General features: G+C 34.9%; 1 protein-coding gene across 1 annotated transcript in view; it reads left to right on the top strand.

Annotated features, from left to right (window-relative positions):
- Positions 1 to 18,284, top strand: part of LOC132139458 (transmembrane protein 8B-like) — a 136,049-nt gene that overhangs the window by 110,089 nt on the left and 7,676 nt on the right. The window contains exons 7-11 of the mRNA XM_059547814.1: positions 12,643 to 12,739; positions 13,663 to 13,786; positions 14,711 to 14,853; positions 17,004 to 17,182; positions 17,535 to 17,681. Of these exons, the coding sequence (XP_059403797.1) occupies positions 12,643 to 12,739; positions 13,663 to 13,786; positions 14,711 to 14,853; positions 17,004 to 17,182; positions 17,535 to 17,681 (690 nt within the window). The remainder of the gene's footprint in view (positions 1 to 12,642; positions 12,740 to 13,662; positions 13,787 to 14,710; positions 14,854 to 17,003; positions 17,183 to 17,534; positions 17,682 to 18,284) is intronic.

Genomic DNA, 18,284 nt, shown 5'->3' with positions numbered 1-18,284 from the left:
TATCACCTTTTAGATATTGTTTACCTCTGTCACCATATATTTTTTTAAATTTGTGATAAAATCTAAAAAGTTTTGCATATGTGTTTTATGTTCAGTATAATATACGATACATCAGGCTTTTATGGCTCAAATAGTATGATATAACTGTAGTATGATGATAACTGTGTATAAAATGCATGTAAATATCAGTTGTCAATATATATCTTATTATAACATGTCTTAGTAAGAGCATGTTTAAATACTTAGTTTTATGCTCTGTAGGTTTTCTTGTTTTTCTTTTCTTTTTTATTCTTTTTGCAATGCAATACAGTGATGTATCATACATTTTACCATGATTTTCTACAAATTATCTATGGATAATCAAGTCAACCTAAATTGAATTAGTCCAGTATAATTAGTCCAGTTTTCATCTTGATAGATTGCTAACAATATAAAATGTATTGTTACATTTACTTTATACAATTTCAACAAAAAGACACTGACATTTTAGAATGATACTAAAAGGCATTTTACTTGCTAAAAAAATATACATTTTCTATCACACAACAAGGAAGTAGCATGTAATAGATTGTATACATGTTTTTTGGCAAAGTTTTGATCATGTTGATATTTTAGAGGCCTTGGAAATTTGACTTTAAGAAATTTCCAGGCTTTAAAAGGTTAAAACTGGAAACAAATAGTGGTGTTAGACTCTTATATACTGTAGTTAATTAGCAATATTTACATTTTACATTTATGTATTTGGTGAACACTTTTATCCAAAAAGACCTACTGTACATTGCATTCAAGGTTCTGGTTCAATACTTCAGGCATTCCCTGGGAATCAGACACATTCCTTTGCCGCTGCTCTACAGTTTAAACTACAAAAATACTGTACATGCAATCTTTTATATTTTTACTAATTTTACATCCAGGTAAACATTCAAAGATAATTTTGGTTCTTGTCAGAGTGAATGCATTTGGAATCTGTAATCCCCTTAAATCTGTGAGCGTATTACATATACTCACCTAAAAATCATCATTAAAAAAGCATGATAGCTCCACTCAAAATGGCAGATTAGCAGAAGTTTTGATTGATAAATAACATCATACTGAAACATCTTGCAAGTCTCAGTACACTTCAGTCATAGAAAATTGTAGTCCAAGTGTCATTTCAGCTTCAGTAAAATCCATATACAATTCTATGGTACCTCGTCTAGATTCTGTGTATATGTTTTTTTGATGTTGCTGTTGAAAGAATATGTTTAATGCAGTGTTCTTCCATCTGCTAGAAAGATCAGACGGGCTGTGAAATACCCACTGGGACTCTGGTACCCAAAAACCTTTGATGGAGTCACCTAGGCACTTCTAAAGTGTTTGAAGGATTATGAATAATTCAGATCTTTACATTTCTCCTGAAACCAAGAGCCCATATGGCATTTAACTGACCCAGGTTACGACTCAGGAGCTCTTCAGCTAAATTCTTGTGGGTGGCAGAGACTTGATGCACCGTAGACTGATTAATATCAAATGTTAGCAAGTGTCAGCCTGTTCTCACAGCATGAGACATGTAAAACTAAAAGGGGGATGGTTGCAAATGTCACCATGTTTGTTTGTCTCGGGTGCTTGGTGAAAGAGTCCGCTTCTAGTTGTTGATAATGTGCATGTGGCTACAATTGTGTATAATTTTTAAAACCCTTAAAAGTTTCTATCCCAATTCCACACGTCCAAACAAACAGAAGACACACATAGACCTATTTATTAGCTGATATCTCATGCCTCCACTGAAACCATGTTGAAGGCCGCATACCTCTCAACAGAGTCCATTTCTCTCAGATTGTATTTATGCATTTAATGGATGTTTCCTAGAGTGGCACTGAACAGGAAAGGGAGAGAAGAATGAGCTCTTGGTGGCAAAGGGTACTTTAAAAAGCCACATATGAGGCTTTCAGTAGATGAAAGGTGGGATGTTTGGCAGTGAGAGTGAATGCTGTGAGATGCTGTATTGATGAGGAGGGAGGGGATGATAGCAGGTGATGAAGAAGGGAGAGTGAGTGCTTGGTAACAGGTTTCTTGACAGCTTAAATGCCCGCGACTGCATTGGTGTGAAGAGTCATCACACAATGGCCCCATTTCCATTTCCCAGAGTAGGTGATTCTTATCTAAAATTCAGTCTCTGAAAGCATAATACGACTTTTATTGAGGAGCCCTTGACTTGTTAAATATTTAAGTTCAAACAACTAAACAAGGTATGAAATTGTGTAGCTTTACTCTCTTGAAGTAATTTCCTTAGTCCAGTGCAAGTTAAGCTCCGTTGACTGCAGTTGTGGCATAATGTTGATTTCAACACACAATTAATAAAATAAAATGCAATTGGCTTGTCTCTTGTCTCTTTTAAAAAAAAAAAAATATGGAGGTTATAAAAGGTACTTGGAAGTATGTGCCTTTCAAAAGCATAATGGAAGTAAATGGGGCCAGTTTTTACATAATTTAAAAGTATATATTAAAAAAAAGCACTTACATTAACTCATTTTTACCATCATTTTAGTGTTTATGACATTACAGTTTCAGGATGACGTTGTTGTAAAATTGGATATACGCTATTGTTCAAACTTTTGGAGTTTGTAGGATTTTTTTATGTTTTTGAAAGAAGTCTCTTAGAGCAAGATATACAGCTGTAATATTATAAAATATTATTACAATTTTAAAATAACTGTTTTCTATTTAAATATATTTTAAACTGTAATTTATTTATTGTGATGCAAAGCTAAATTTTCAGCCGCCATCTCTCCAGTCTTCTGTATCACGATCCTTCAGAAATCATTATAATATACTGATTTGGTGCATATTATTGACAATAAGAAACATTTTTTATTATTATCAATGTAAAAAAAAGCAACATTTTAATATTTAATAAAAAAAATTCATCCTTAATACATTTTTCAAGATTCTTTGATGAATAGAAAGTTACAGTATTTATTTGAAATATAAATACTTTGTAACTATATGTCAAATGTAAAATGTCTTTACTGTCACTTTGACCAATTTAATATGTCCTTACTGAATACAATTGCTAAAAACAAACAAACAAACAAACAAACTCTCACTGACCCTTTTTTTTTTGGTAATTAACATTATTCCCCTGGTTTCATAGACAAGGCTTAAGCTTAGTCCCAGAATTAAGTGTAAGTCTGAGCTGTTTCAACTGAAAGAAACTTGCACCGACTGATCTTATAATATATCAGTGCCTTTGTTTTGTCTCAAGATGCACACCAGTAATGTTTCTTCTAAGGAATGTTAATAAAAAAATACTTAAATTTCCTAATTGAACAATGGCCTAATCCTGGCTTAGTCTAAATCCTGTCTGTGAAACTGGGCCATTAAGTCACAAATGCAGTCAAATGAGCTTTTAGGAACTAAACTTAAAAAAAGTTTAGTCTTTTGTTGATTATTAAAGCCCAGTTTACTACAAATATATTTAAAAAGTAGTGAGACTTTCTCTGCTCCACCATTTCAGCTAAAATTGTTTGGATTATTAAGGAGAAGGTTCAAGTTCTCTAATCAGCACTTTTGAAAGGTAGATGAAGATTGGTGTTATTTTTGTCTTTTACTGGCCGGCCAGGGTATTTTTAAAGGGTTCTTTAAAGGTAGACTACAGAGCAACCCTGTGAGTGGGTGCCATGGTCGTAAAATAAATGATTTCCGTCTTCTAGCCATATGCTGCCATCAGGGAAATATCTTGATAAGACGGCTGGATGATGAATGTCTGCTCCATTGACGTTTCTCAGGTTTATGAGCACCATGCTTAATAGGAGCAATTCCTGTTTCTACAGGCAGGCATCTGGCCTCTTCTGGACTCAGGGCAAGTCGTAAGAAAGATGGACAGAGCAGACAATGGAAAAGTGAATTGTAACACAATGTATATAATGGAGGAATAGTTCTCAACTAAGTTTTCCACAAACAGAAAGGAAAAACATGTACTCACCACAACGCATAACTCAAAGGGAAGAATGAAACAAGAATGCTTCATGGGTCACTACATGTGGGATTTGAACGAGCAACGTCCTGACCTCCAGCACAGTTCCACACTTCCACAACTTCAACATTTGCCAAAAACAAATACCACATTAAGTCATCACAGCCAAGTTTAGCTGTAGCTGTGACAGCATGGTTTCGAATATAAAACAATTCTACTCAATTACAGTATATTTTGTCATAGAGGTCTTGCAGGAGCCAGATTTGATGAGAATTGGACAATGTCTAAAAGGAGTAGCTCCCAAACTGTGCAAAGAACATGAAGTGAAGTACCACTGAAACGGTTCACTTTAATACAGTAGGTCAATGTATTGTCGTGATACATTGGCTGAGAATTATAAATGGGTTTGTGATGAGAGGGGCGGTGCCGAGAGCCGTGGGAACGGAGTGAGGTCGGTGGAGTGAAAGTGATAATGATGACCGCCTCATTCTTCCCGTGACTATGAACTTTGTTACAGGGTTATTGCTGTAAATCTCAAAAACCAAAATAGAATACTTGGGGCCCTATTTTAACAATCTAAATGCAAAGTGTAAAGCGCATGGTGCAGGTGCACTCAGGGCGTGTCCAAATCCACTTTTGCTATTTAAACGACGGAAAAACGGTCTGTGGGCTGGGGCGCATTTTTGGAATGGGTTGTCCCTATTCTCTTAATAAGTAATGGGCGTAACGTTCAAGAAACCAATCAGAGTGTCATCTCCCATTCCCTTTAAGAGCAAGATGCGCTCGCGCCATGGCGGATTGCTATTTACATGGCAGAATTTGTTGGCGGAAAAGCTGAAAGCTTCTCAAGCGAAGAAACCGATCTGCTCGTGCGCAAAGTTAAAGTGCGTGAGCAGATCATCAACACAATTGTGTTAGGGGAAGTCGTGGCCTAATGGTTAGAGAGTCTGACTCCCAATCGAAAGGTTGTGGGTTCGAGTCCCGGGCCGGCAGGAATTGTGGGTGGGGGGAGTGCATGTACAGTTCTCTCTCCACCTTCAATACCACGACTTAGGTGCCCTTGAGCAAGGCATCGAATCCCCAACTGCTCCCCGGGCGCCGCAGCATAAATGGCTGCCCACTGCTCCGGGTGTGTGCTCACAGTGTGTGTGTGTGTGTGTGTTCACTGCTCTGTGTGTGTGCATTTCGGATGGGTTAAATGCAGAGCACAAATTCCGAGTATGGGTCACCATACTTGGCTGAATGTCACTTCACTATCTACGGGACAAGCAGGAATCCACCAAAGCTTCCCGAGGTGAAGAAGGTGTGGGATGAAGTAGAATTTCATTCATCATTATAAGTAGTAATATGCTGAATTGCAAATAGGTAGCCTAATTCTAATGCAATGACTATCCATCATTACATTTTTATATTCTTTTACACGAAAAAATATTGCGCCATTGACTTTAGACTTTAGACCAGGTTTGAGTTTTTATTTCCAGCTCCTTAAAATAGCAATGCACCAGTACTGCACCTGAACACACCTCTTTTTTAGACCAGCACGCCCATGGGCACACAAATGGGCGCAAATGCATTTGCTAATTAAACATCTTGCTGCGCCTTGCGTCTCATTGCGCTGGGTGTATGATAGAGCCCTGGGTTATCTTGTTTTATACTGGGTTACCGGGATTAACAATTACTCCTGCCTTCGTAAGCAGACATTTCAGTCTGTACATTCATAAACCCACGGTTCTAGTGGCTCTCATTGGGCAGGAGAACAATAATAAGAGTACTAGTGAATGCAGTAGCTGTCATATAGCAGCTTCAGTGCTCGACCCCTAATGATGAAGTAATGGCTTATCCTCATGTCAGGATCTACTCAGAGTACCAGCTTTATAAAAATCTCAATTACTGGAATTTTCTTTTAATGAAATAAAAGTGACAATTACTCAGGGAGCCAAAAAATCATCAACAGCACAAGAGGCATTACAGGCTTGTTTGATGAAATGTCTCAATTTTAAAAACTGATATAATAGCACTGATGCCCTGTACTGCCGAGATAATGGTATTAGATATGATGTGCCTGAAGGCACTGCATGGAGATTTCCCAAGTCGCAGTTGTCTGCTCGCGATATAGCCTATAAGAAGTTGAATATGTGGTCACTCAAATGCTATTTTAATCAAATACTAAATTCAGACTTTAATTTAATCAATAGACTCTAATCCTCACAACAGCAATATCTGTTAGAACTGTTAATAAATTTCCATACAAAAACCTGCAATATTTAATGAAACTGTTATTTAGTGGTATTTACAGACATTCGAAGAATGACATCCTTTAGGTAAATCTCATATAACTTGTCATTTTTGTAATGAGTGTCATCACTTTTGATTGTATTGCAAATTTTCTAGACTAGTTTTTCTTTTCATGTATCTAGCACAAACACTTATGTTAAAATGTTTGTGGTCAGTAAGAATTATTTTAATATGTTGAAGGAAGCCTCTTATGTTCACAAAGGGTGCATTTATTTAACCAAAAATACAGCAAAACAGTAATATTGTAAAATATTATTACTATTTAAAAAAAATTATTATTACTATAAAATATATATATATATGTATCCAGTCTTCGGTGTAAAAAGAAAAGAAAAAGACTAATATGCTGATTTGGTGCTCAAGAAACATTTATTATTATTAGTGTTGAAAATAGTTGTGCTACTTAATATTTTTTTTTTAAACAGTGGCTTTTTTTCCCAGTGCACTTTGATGAATAGAAAGTATCTTTCTTTTTTTTATATATATTTATTTTCCCCCCATTTGATCAATTACTGATTTGCTGACCCCATACTTTTTTCATGTTAATTAGCTTAAATAGCATTTTTAACCTCTCAGAAATTTTGGTCCTGCTTAATTTTAATTGGTTTAGCCCACTGTTTTGGCAGCTTTTCTGCCATACACACATACACAGTGTCCCCTCAGCTCATGAGTTTGTCCTCCAGCAGACATGTACACCTGACAGAAAGCCAAGAGGTGAGAGCTGAGCCAATGTGTTGGGCTAATGAGCTGCAGTAAAGGCCAAAGGATAGGAGAAGTGTGTGTGTGTGTGTGTGTGTGTGTGTGTGTGTGAGGAAGCCCACCCTTCATGAAGGTGAGTCTGTGTGTCTGTGAGACGTGTATGTGTGTGTGAGGAATTGTTCCCCCCTTCAGCTGCTCTGAGTGGCTCTCATGGACAGTTTGAGGTCAAGTCGGACTCAGGCCTGCCGTCAGGTCTTAAGTGATTTCTGCAGGAACCTAGTGCTCGTTGCTCCCGAGGTCATTATGTACTTCAAGTCTGTAGGCAGCCTGTGAATGCACCAGGTCCCTCAAAAGACATATTTTAAAACAAAGCCAGACAAACAAAAAATGTCAGCCTTGGCAGGATAAACAAAATAACATATCTTATTTCAAAGAGAAAGTGAATTGGATAGCATTTCAAAATTCACTACAGGAAAAATCAATTGCTGCAAGACATACAGATAATGTTGCAAATTACCCTTTGAAGATTGGCTTAACTTCTTCTTTTACAATAGAATGACAACCAGCGTGTAGACTGATTAAGTAGCAGTAAATGTATGTTGGACACTTAATATGAAGGTTGTACTGAATGTGTGTGTGTGTGTGTGCTCATTTAGAGATGCTGCCTCAAGTCTCATGTTTAAAATAAAATAAAATAAAATAAAATTTTTACTGAAGAACAACATTGTTATTATTATTATTATTATTGTTGTTGTTGTTAATAATACTTTATCATCCCTTTATTTTGAATAGGTTAGTTATGCTTATCAGACTAAGCATATGCAAATGTATACCTTGTTGTGTTTATGTTAAAATATCAACCTGTGACGTGCATACTGTGAAGTATTGCTTTAAAAATCCATTTTTTAACCAACACTTTTTTTTTATTCTTGATTATATTGTACAATAGCTTTGCAATAATAAAGTTGCATTAGTAGTGTTTGCTATGTGTCCCTTTTCCCTAATAAACTGCAAAAGTAAGTGGAAAAGTTCCAAGTTCCTGTAATGGTTATGAGTAGTCAGAGGCTCTCATCAATTTATATTCCCTCACACTGCTTAGATAACAGTGCTATTGGGATACTTGCCATAGAGATTAAGTACTTATGTGCAACTAACATCTTTCTTAGTGTTTTGGGAAGCCAGCCTGTTTCTAATGGCACCACAGTTGAAAAACTTTGCAGTTAAAGGACTTTTTTCTTCTTATGAAAGTGAAAGTGAAAGTGAAGTGACATTCAGCCAAGTATGGTGACCCATACTCAGAATTTGTGCTCTGCATTTAACCCATCCGAAATGCACACACACAGAGCAGTGAACACACACACACACTGTGAGCACACACCCGGAGCAGTGGGCAGCCATTTATGTTGCGGCGCCCGGGGAGCAGTCGGGGGTTCGATGCCTTGCTCAAGGGCACCTAAGTCGTGGTATTGAAGGTGGAGAGAGAACTGTACATGCACTCCCCCCACCCACAATTCCTGCCGGCCCGGGACTCGAACTCACAACCTTTCGATTGGGAGTCCGACTCTCTAACCATTAGGCCACGACTTCCCCTATACTCTATTAACTAAAGATGAAAAGTAAAAAAAAGTTCAGAGGACTGTCACATAAAAAGATCTGAAAAGATCTAAATAACTGCACCCCATCAGCTTTAAAGGAGAGCAGAGACACAGAGTGTTTTTTTTTAAATCTGATTTACCTCAATTTTCCTCCCATCTGGGTGTCCTTCTTCTTTCCTCTTTCTTCAATTTATTAAGCTCTCTGTGCTTCCCCAAATTAGATGTAATTCAGCCCTTTTACTCTGGCAGCATAAAATGCTTTCAGTTTGGCCAGTGTTTAAGCATATAGTCAACTAAATAAAATGCTACTTAATTTTATGTTTATATTGATGCTTTGTATAGTTTTATTGATAATTAAGCATTATCACAATTGCTCTGAAAACAACACAACTGTGAGTGTGATACTGTCTTTACACAGCAGTTTAATAAACAGGAAATTAAATATTGAGTAACTTACATTTTAGACCCAATATTGTTATTATATGTCTGTTTTTGTTCTGCCAATGAAATGAGTCCCAAACAAAGTCACAGCAAAGCTGTTGTATGTCTGTGAGCAAAAAAGCATTATAGTGTTTTTTTACTGAATAAATCAAGCCTTTTTAACACTTGTGTTTTGTTCAAATGTCTATAACACTTGGTGCCAATCCTTTTAAAATTGCTTGTAAACCGCTTGCTATGCTATATTATTATAAAATTTTGGTTTAAATCTTTTGTCAACTTGTTTTCTTTCAGTTAGGACTGATTTTGTATTTATTTGTTGGTCATACTGGTTGTAGGCCTCATTAATCTGAGCTTAATCTGTAAATTAGAGTGCAACTCTAATACTATCATTGCAACTTTTTTCATATTTTTTATTAGATTGACAAAAATATCCACAAAAAAAGGTTTTTTTTTTTGTTTTTTACTCAAAAACGGAGGTACATAAACTCAGATTAATGAGGCCTATGATCGATCAGTTCCAAAAATAAATACAAAACCAGTACTAATTGAAAGAAAACAGGGTAAGTAATTACGCTCTGTGTGAATGAAAGAGAAAGAAAACCCTCTATGGGTCAAAAAGACCAAAAAACACCACATGAAATGAATCAGTGTGTATGATTCAGTGATTCATTTATAAAGATGTGTTTTGTTTTTGAATGTATCAGTTTGAATCACATTTGTTTGTCTTGTCGATGATCCGTTCCACTTGGATGTATGTCATAACACAAAAGTTTTTTCACTACTTCCATTTCATTACAACTTAAGCAGTCAGGTTGCATTCTGGGTCCAGATAAAGAGGAAGTGAAGTTGTCTTTCATTGCTCCCTTTGCCAATTATGTTTGCAAAAGGCCACAAACATTATAATGAATAAAAAAAAAAAAAAAAAAAAAAATTATTTATTATTAAAAAATTATCATTTATTTCTGTGATGCAAAGCTGAATTTTTAGGATCATTATCACATGAACCTTTAGAAATCATTCTAATATGATGATTCATTATCAAAGTTGGAAACAGTTCTGCTGCTTAATATTTTTTCAGAACATGTGATACTTTGATGAAAAAAAAAAAAAAAGAAGCTATGTTTTTAAAATATAAATATTTTGTAATAACAATATACACTACTGGTCAGTAATTTGGGGTCATTAATTTTTTTTAATAAAATCAATACTTTTATTCAGCAAGGATGTGTTAAATTGATGAAAAGTGATAGTAAAGAAAATATATTATTAGAATATATATTATTAGAATTATTTTTTATTTTGAATAAATGCAGTTCTTTTTAACCTTTATTCATCAAATATATTAGACAGCAGAACTGTTTCCAACACTCATAATAAATCAGAATATTAGAATGATTTCTAAAGGATCATGTGATAGATCGGATGTTACATGTGACACTGAAGGCTGGAGTAATGATGCTGAAAATTCAGCTTTGCATCACAGGAATAAATTATTTTTAAAAAGTATATTCAAATAGAAAACTATTATTTTAAGTTGTAATAATATTTCACAATATTACAGTTTTTTCTGTATTTTTGATCAAATAAATGCAGGCTTGATGAGCAGAAGAAACTTCTTTCAAAAACATAAAAAGTAGTAATGTTTCCAAACTTTTGGTCTGTACTATATATATATATATATATATATATATATATATATATATATATATATATATATATCCCAGTTATTGGCATAATATTTATTCTTAACAGCAAATACTGCACATCATTGCTTCTCCTACTGTTCCAATCAGTTCTTTCCACTTATGAGGTGTTGTCCTATCTAATGAATGCTAATACTGTGGTAGATGCAGCTTTTACATTTGACAGCAGACGTGTCAACTATTTTGTGGTCACTACAGTTTTGAAATGCATGGAGGAAACATTTGTGGGCTGCTAATTTTTAAACCATCTTGAATGACAGCCAAGAGTTGCCCTGAGTGGACCCAGCTGGTCATCTATCATTGTTAAAAACTTACATCCCTGATTGGGGTTTGGTCCAAGGCCAGCTCAACACAGGTGCTTGGCACAGCATTGACGTTAAAGCACTCTACGCTGAATATCGAGCAAAAGAAAAGCTAGGAAATTTCAGTTGCTGTTGTACTGATTACTAAAAACACTGGCTCGATAAAAGCCTGTGGTTGAGATTCTCTTGGTTCGTTTAGATTACATGTCAGGCAATCCTATGTCACAGACACTGGCTCTTCTTCTGTATTGTCTATTTTCTACAGCTGTCAGGCCTTTTACAAGAAGAGACAGTATTATAGATTTACAATGATGGATGACTAAAGCTCGCTAAAACAGACAGACTAGATATTACAAATGTGGACAGTACAGAAATTCTCAGGGCATGGTTATTTTGTATGAATTTATTATTATAATATGTATAAATAATGTTTGTTTATATATACTGTTATTATACTACTGTATACCCACTGCCTGGCCAAAAAAAGTTGCCATTTAGATTTAAGTAAGCAAATACTGAAACGTTTAGGATTGAATTATTAACATATTTCTGGCATGTTGTATGTTTTGCAATAATTCTTTTAACTCTAACTGATGCAGTGCATAGAATTTTACTTGTCAAACAACCATGTCAGAAGATGCACCCATGTACATATTCCAGGATGACTATGCAAAGATTCACCAGGCTTAATTTGTGAAATAGTGATTTGCTGAGCACGAGGAGACAGATTAAGGCAAGTGTGAGTATGGATGAACTTCTATATCTCATTTAATTGTAGTGGGAGGAGTTACAATTAGATGAGCATCAGATGATGCTGGCTGTCACACTGTGGTCTGCCTGAACTATGCTTGAGCATCATTCGACACTCAAACTACATAAATAAATAAATAAATAAATAAATAGATAAATAAATAGTTCAGTTCTGTTTGGTGAACTCTGAAATTATACACTTCACCTTTAAATTTGATTTGTTAAATTGCATTCGCTATAAACATAAGATCACTCCTTAATGCATTTTAAAAGTTCAGTCTCTTGAGCACTATTATTTCTTGAGGTCCAGATTAGAGATTAAAGGTTGACTTTTGGGAACCCTCAGAGGGCATGTATGTTTGTATGTGGTTTCTTTGAGGTTGAGATGGCATGTTAGACATGACATGTCATTGAATTATTAACCTAAATCATGCCTGTCAAATCGCTTGCTGTCATAAACTCTGATTAGTCAAAGAACATGATACTTTGCTTCAAAGTGTTATTTTTCCTTTCTCTCTCTCCCCTCACAATTTGTGCATGTGAGAGAGATCACTAATTTGCCTCATGTCCTAGATTTGCTTATTCATCAGGCCTCTCTGTATTATTTATGAATGGGGTGAAAGGCAAAGGCGAACATCTTTATTTTCAGACGTCTGTGGATAGGGGGGTTGCAGTGGGAGATGGTTGGCCTTTCGCTCAGCTACAAAGAACCTCTTTTCCTTTGATATTCCTATGAAATCTCGAACAGTTATATCACAGCCTTCTCCTTTGCCTGCCAAACCCTCGTTTGACCTGCTTGGTGCCAGCCACTATCTGTGTTTCAAAGTAACTTGATAATTAACTTTGATGTTCACTTATCTTTAACAGGATTCAAACCTATTTTGTCTTTTTTTCCCCTCCAGTCTTCAGTGAGAGAAGAGAATATTACGATCTTTGGCTGCCTGAATCATGGAATGCCACTGTCCCTTCACGACAACACATCAGTCTCATGTGAATCTGGTAGGGCAGGTTATGATTTAGTCTAAGATGAATCTCTTTAGGCCATATGCATTCTTTATAGTATCTTCACCATCACATTTTGTAATATTGCTTGCCATGTTTACTAAGAAAAAGGAATGCTAAAATATAATAGCAAAAGCTTTTTATTTTTACTATAAAATAAATAAATAACAGTAATAGGCTAATTGTAAGTTATCTTACCATATAGTATACAGTAAATAAATATAACATTGGTAAACATATAGATATTAATATATTACATTACATTAAAAGTAAAAACATATCTACTTACAGTACCTCTTATTATTTTTTTACCTATGTGAATACATAAAATTTGATTATACTCTATTAAAATAGTTTTATATATATATATGTTTGTTATTAATTATGTACCATAGTGTGTTTTATGTTAAATTTTATATTGTTTAGTTAATGTTCATGACATTATTTTAGTGTTTTTGTGAAAAACTGTGTTGAAAAACTGTAACCATATGTTTTTCGCAGTGGACAGACAATGTTTAAATTTATTTCTTATTGTCTTTTAAATTGCTTTGGGCCATTGGCCTTTGCTGTAATGTTCATGGAGACAACTCAAGTTCTCTAGGGCTTTGATCCAAAATCATGGCAATAAAAACAATGAAGTGCCTTTTTTGGAAACAATTCAGTTGAAACAAAGAAATATGTCACCATTTCTATGCAAATGCAACATAAATTGCATCTCATGGTTGCAGGTGAGATGTGGTAAACTTCCTTCTACCACATGAATTTTCTTTTATGGTCCATTTGATGGTTGAGCACATCACTTAGATATGCACTTACCAGGGTTTTCTTTAGAATGCTCACAATAATAATTGTTTCAGTCACAGCAAATGGTGGCACTAGGTTTTCTTGTCCTTTACCCATTTGTGCTCTTTCTTTATCAGAGTCAGTTTCAGGATTTCATCTCTCCATTAACACCAGCACAAATATCACCAAGCTGAGGATTCCCTACCCACAGACGGGCACGTGGTATCTGAGCCTGCGATCCCTGTGTGCCACTGAACACGGGTGAACATATTTGCGTTTCTTGCTGTTTTGTGTTTCTGCACTAAATTATCAGACTGCAGTTAAAAAAATATTACAAATATTCATAGCACTCCATGTATTTACCTTCTTCAACATAAAGCACGTGCAGTAGCAGCAGCATGTGATCTGTGGGATGTTTTTTATATACTGTTCTCAAATTCAGCACTTGTGAAACAATTCATAAATACACTTTTATGTTGACCTAGACTCTCATAACCTTACTTTACCTGATTCAAAATGTCAATGAATTCTGACAGTGAGTGTATGCTAATAAACTTGATATCTTTATTTAAAATTGCACAAATATAAAGTATGCATTTGCACACTACCACAGAGATTATCGCATATCTGCTTGCCTTTGATGTGATATTATTTTGAAACATTTTTAATGTAACTTTGACATATTTACATCCCATATTATCTTGAAGGAATAGTTCACCCGAATGAAGGTTCTGTTATCATTTACTCACCCTCGTGTTGTTTGTGTGACTTTTTCTCTCTTCCACTGAACACAAAATTTGTTATTTACAAAACGGTGCTGCTTTGTATTTCTATGAAAGTACAATGAATTGGACTGAGGAATTCAAAAGCACAAAAAAAGAAGGAAAAAATCAAAACAAATTATCTGTGCGAGTATGAACTATAATTCTTGTGAAGCCATACTGTAGCTGTGTATCAAAAAACACACAAGATAACATTTCAAATTTTGGGCTGTTTCTCACACAAAGCTTGCAAGCTTATGCAAGCCTAAAAGCTTCAATCCCCATTTACTGTAACTGCATGTAATCTTAGAATTCACTGAATGTTCAAAGAAATTTCCTAGTTCAAAGATAGTTTTCCTAAAAGTATCATTTCCTACAAATCCACTTTCCACTTGTTTCTTATCATCTCCATGTTCTTGTATAGGTTCGAAATGTGTACTAATGTAACAGCTGAGGTGTACCTTCGCTCTTTCCTGACCCCCTGCGTCAATGACTGTGGCACCTATGGCCAGTGCAAACTCCTGCGCACCAACAACTACCTGTATGCTGCCTGCGAGTGTAAAGCAGGTGAGCACTCAAAACCCATGTGTTCTCTTATGTAAAACCATTGTTGTAAATGAGTCATAGTTTTTAGAAGAATTAAATGCATTGTCTTTGAATTTTCTGGTGTGTGTAATAAAGTGACTGTTTCGTAGTGTTCATTTACATTCTAGGTTTTAAAGGCAGAAGAATTTAAGAATCAGTTCACATATACCAGATAATGTTTATGCCTTGAAATCAGCAAAAACATGGTGATATTTTGGTCAAGATTAAATAATCGGTAACAAATAAGTATAGGGACCAATTCTCACTATTAATTAGTTGTATATTAGCATGCCTATTATTAACATACAGGCATTTTATTAGTATTATAAAGCACTTATTCTACATGACCTCCATATTCTGCATTTCTAATCCTACCTGTTACATAAACTTAACAACTACCTTACTAACTATTAATAAGCAGCTAATTAGGAGTTTACTGAGGCAAAAGTCATACTTGATGGTTTATTAATAGCAAGAATCGGACCTTAAAATAAAGTGTGACCAAAAAAATCTAATATATTGTGCATCTCTGTGTCTTTTAACTAAGTGAACAAGTCTATCCCTCTCCCCAGGGTGTTATCACCCTTGCAGTTAATATGATGATAATCACAGTAATATTTTATAATTCCAGTTATTTATTTATTTTTCCTCTACTGTCAGATGCCAATCAAAGTTAATTGGCATGTTGAATGGTTCAGTTACGCATGTGGCAATCATATCGCTCTATAACTATGAGATCACAAATCAAGTGGTTTTTAATTAGAGGACATTTGATGATCCAGAGAAATATGCTAATCACAACCTCTCAATTACAGCACCATTATAAAGCTCTGGTGCCTCGTTTCCCCTCTCCCCCTGGATTCCTACCCATAGTTTCTTTTGTCATTAGCATAGACAAATTTACCCTTTTAATGAATGTTTTCTGGCAAACAGCTGAGTGCTCTGATACAGCACGCATGTAAAGCTTTTCTCTGTTCTTGAGTGTCTGGTAAAGCTCAATTGACCATCTTTGTCGACACTCAGCGAGACTTCAATCACTACATGCCTTTGAGGATTTTTGTTTGTGGTTTGGCTAATTAAGGCTTCATAATCAGAGAGATCTGTGGTATGTTTTCTGGCATTTTCTATGAGAGGTTAGAGGTGCAGTACATCTATTTCCTTCATGGTGTTTATATAACAGTAGGCTGCCCGAATCCAATCTATATTTATGAAGCTGTTTACAACAACTGACAGATGAAGAGCAGAATGTGTGTGTGAATGGAAAAAGTATGTGTATTTCTGTGTTTTTTTTTATTTATTTTATTTATATTGTTAGTTTTACATGCATTGCCAACGTGTGTGGTTTATTTATTTATTTGTTTTTTACTTGCTTACTTTGCGGATACAGACCTTAGTATATTTTACATACACTACCTTTCAAAAATGTGGGGTTAGTAAAAATTTTTTAATGCTTTTGAAAGAAGTTTCTAATGCTCACTGAAGCTGCAATACAGTAAAAACAGTATTATTATGAAATATTATTGCCATTTAAAATATTTTTAAAATGTAATTTATTCCTTTGATGGCAAAGCTGAATTTTTAGCAGTCATTATTCCAGTCTTCAATATCACATGATACTTCAGAAATCATTGTAATATGCTGATTTGCTACTCAAGAAACTTTTGTTATTATTATCAATGCTGAAAACATGATGATGCATGATGCATGTGTTTTATCAGGATTCTTTAATGAAAGTAAGTTCAAATGAACAGCATTTACATGAAATCTTTCAAATAAATCTAAATGATAAGAACTCTCTTTTAACCACTTTTGAGTCCATCCTTACTACAAAAAAATAAATAAATAAATCCTTACTGACCCCAAACTGTTGAACCGCAGTGTACATACTTTCAAAGGGATGGTGCACCCAAAAATTGAAATTCTTTCAGTCATCATTTGCTCACCTTCATGTCATTTCAAACTCTCTTTCTTATGCAGAACGTAAAATCCATTTTGAAGACATGTTTTCCACATTCTTTTCCATGTAATTACAGTGAACTGGGACTGAAACATTCAAAATACATGTTTAAAACAATCTCTTTCAAGGCCATTTTGAATAAGTACCATGAGGACCATTATGTGTGCTTTTCTAGGTTGGGATGGCTGGGGTTGCACGGACAACACAGAGGCGTACTCATACGGCTTCCAGCTGCTCTCAACTCTCCTTCTGTGCCTCAGCAACCTGATGTTCGTCCCACCTGTGACCATCGCCATCCGCAGTCATTACCTACTGGAGGCGTCTGTCTATATTTTCACCATGTTCTTTTCCACTGTGAGTTTGAAGACCTATCAAAAGCATATACCCAAAATGGGGCTTGCATAAATATTTCAGTTGCTAGTTGCATGTTGACATTAGCAGGTAATATACCTCTGTCATCATGAATAACCTAAAATGAAATAAAGAAATGTACAGCTTCAAAAAAGTAATAAAAAGGAATAATCATAATTCTAAATTCTGACTGAATGAGGTATGTTCAAAGCAATTGTAACGTGTACATTAAATTAACAGACCAGTCAGATTAAAGAACTGGAACTAACACAGTTGTATACTTTTGTATACTTTTTGTATCATTTTTGATTCTTGCTTCATCTGACCTTTTGTTTTCTTCTTTCCCCCTGAACAGTTTTATCATGCCTGTGACCAGCCAGGCATTGTGGTCTTCTGCATCATGGAGTATGACGTGCTGCAGTTCTGTGACTTCCTCGGCTCGCTCATGTCTGTATGGGTCACTGTCATTGCCATGGCCAGACTCAAATCCATTATCAAACAGGTAAAAATCACTCAGATTCAAGACTCAAAACACATTACATTTCCATAAACCTTGTGGTTTTTCACTCTGTGCTTCCAAAGTGTGGCTAATATTCAGTGAGCTCAAAACATTTGCGTTTGCATTGAATAAAGAAGAAAAAAATCAAATCCAACCAAGTTGAAATTTACACTAACATTAAAAAATTTGGGATCATTATGGATTTTAAAGCAATTAATTTAAATTTAAATAACCTTATGTTTGGCAGAATGCATTGAATACATATATAAAACGTGTGACACTAAAGAATTATATAATGTCATAAATGATTTATATAAAAAATAAATACTGTTATTTTGAACTTTTTATTCATTAAAGTATCCTGAAAAAAATTGTGTCACAGTTTCAAGATCAAAAATAAGTCACTTAGGATAAAAGCGTCTGCTAAATGTATAAATGTAATTTAATTTAATTTAATTTAAATATACATATATATTAAGCAGCACAACTGTTTTCGACATTGATAATAATGAGAAATATTCCTTGAGCACCAAATCAGCATATTAGAATGATTTCTGGGCAAAGACGTTAAAGACTGCTGAAAATTCAGTTTTTCCATCACGATAC

Source organism: Carassius carassius, chromosome 4, assembly GCF_963082965.1.
Source record: "Carassius carassius chromosome 4, fCarCar2.1, whole genome shotgun sequence".
NCBI lineage: Eukaryota > Metazoa > Chordata > Actinopteri > Cypriniformes > Cyprinidae > Carassius > Carassius carassius.
This window is presented reverse-complemented; position numbering and strand designations above follow the sequence as displayed.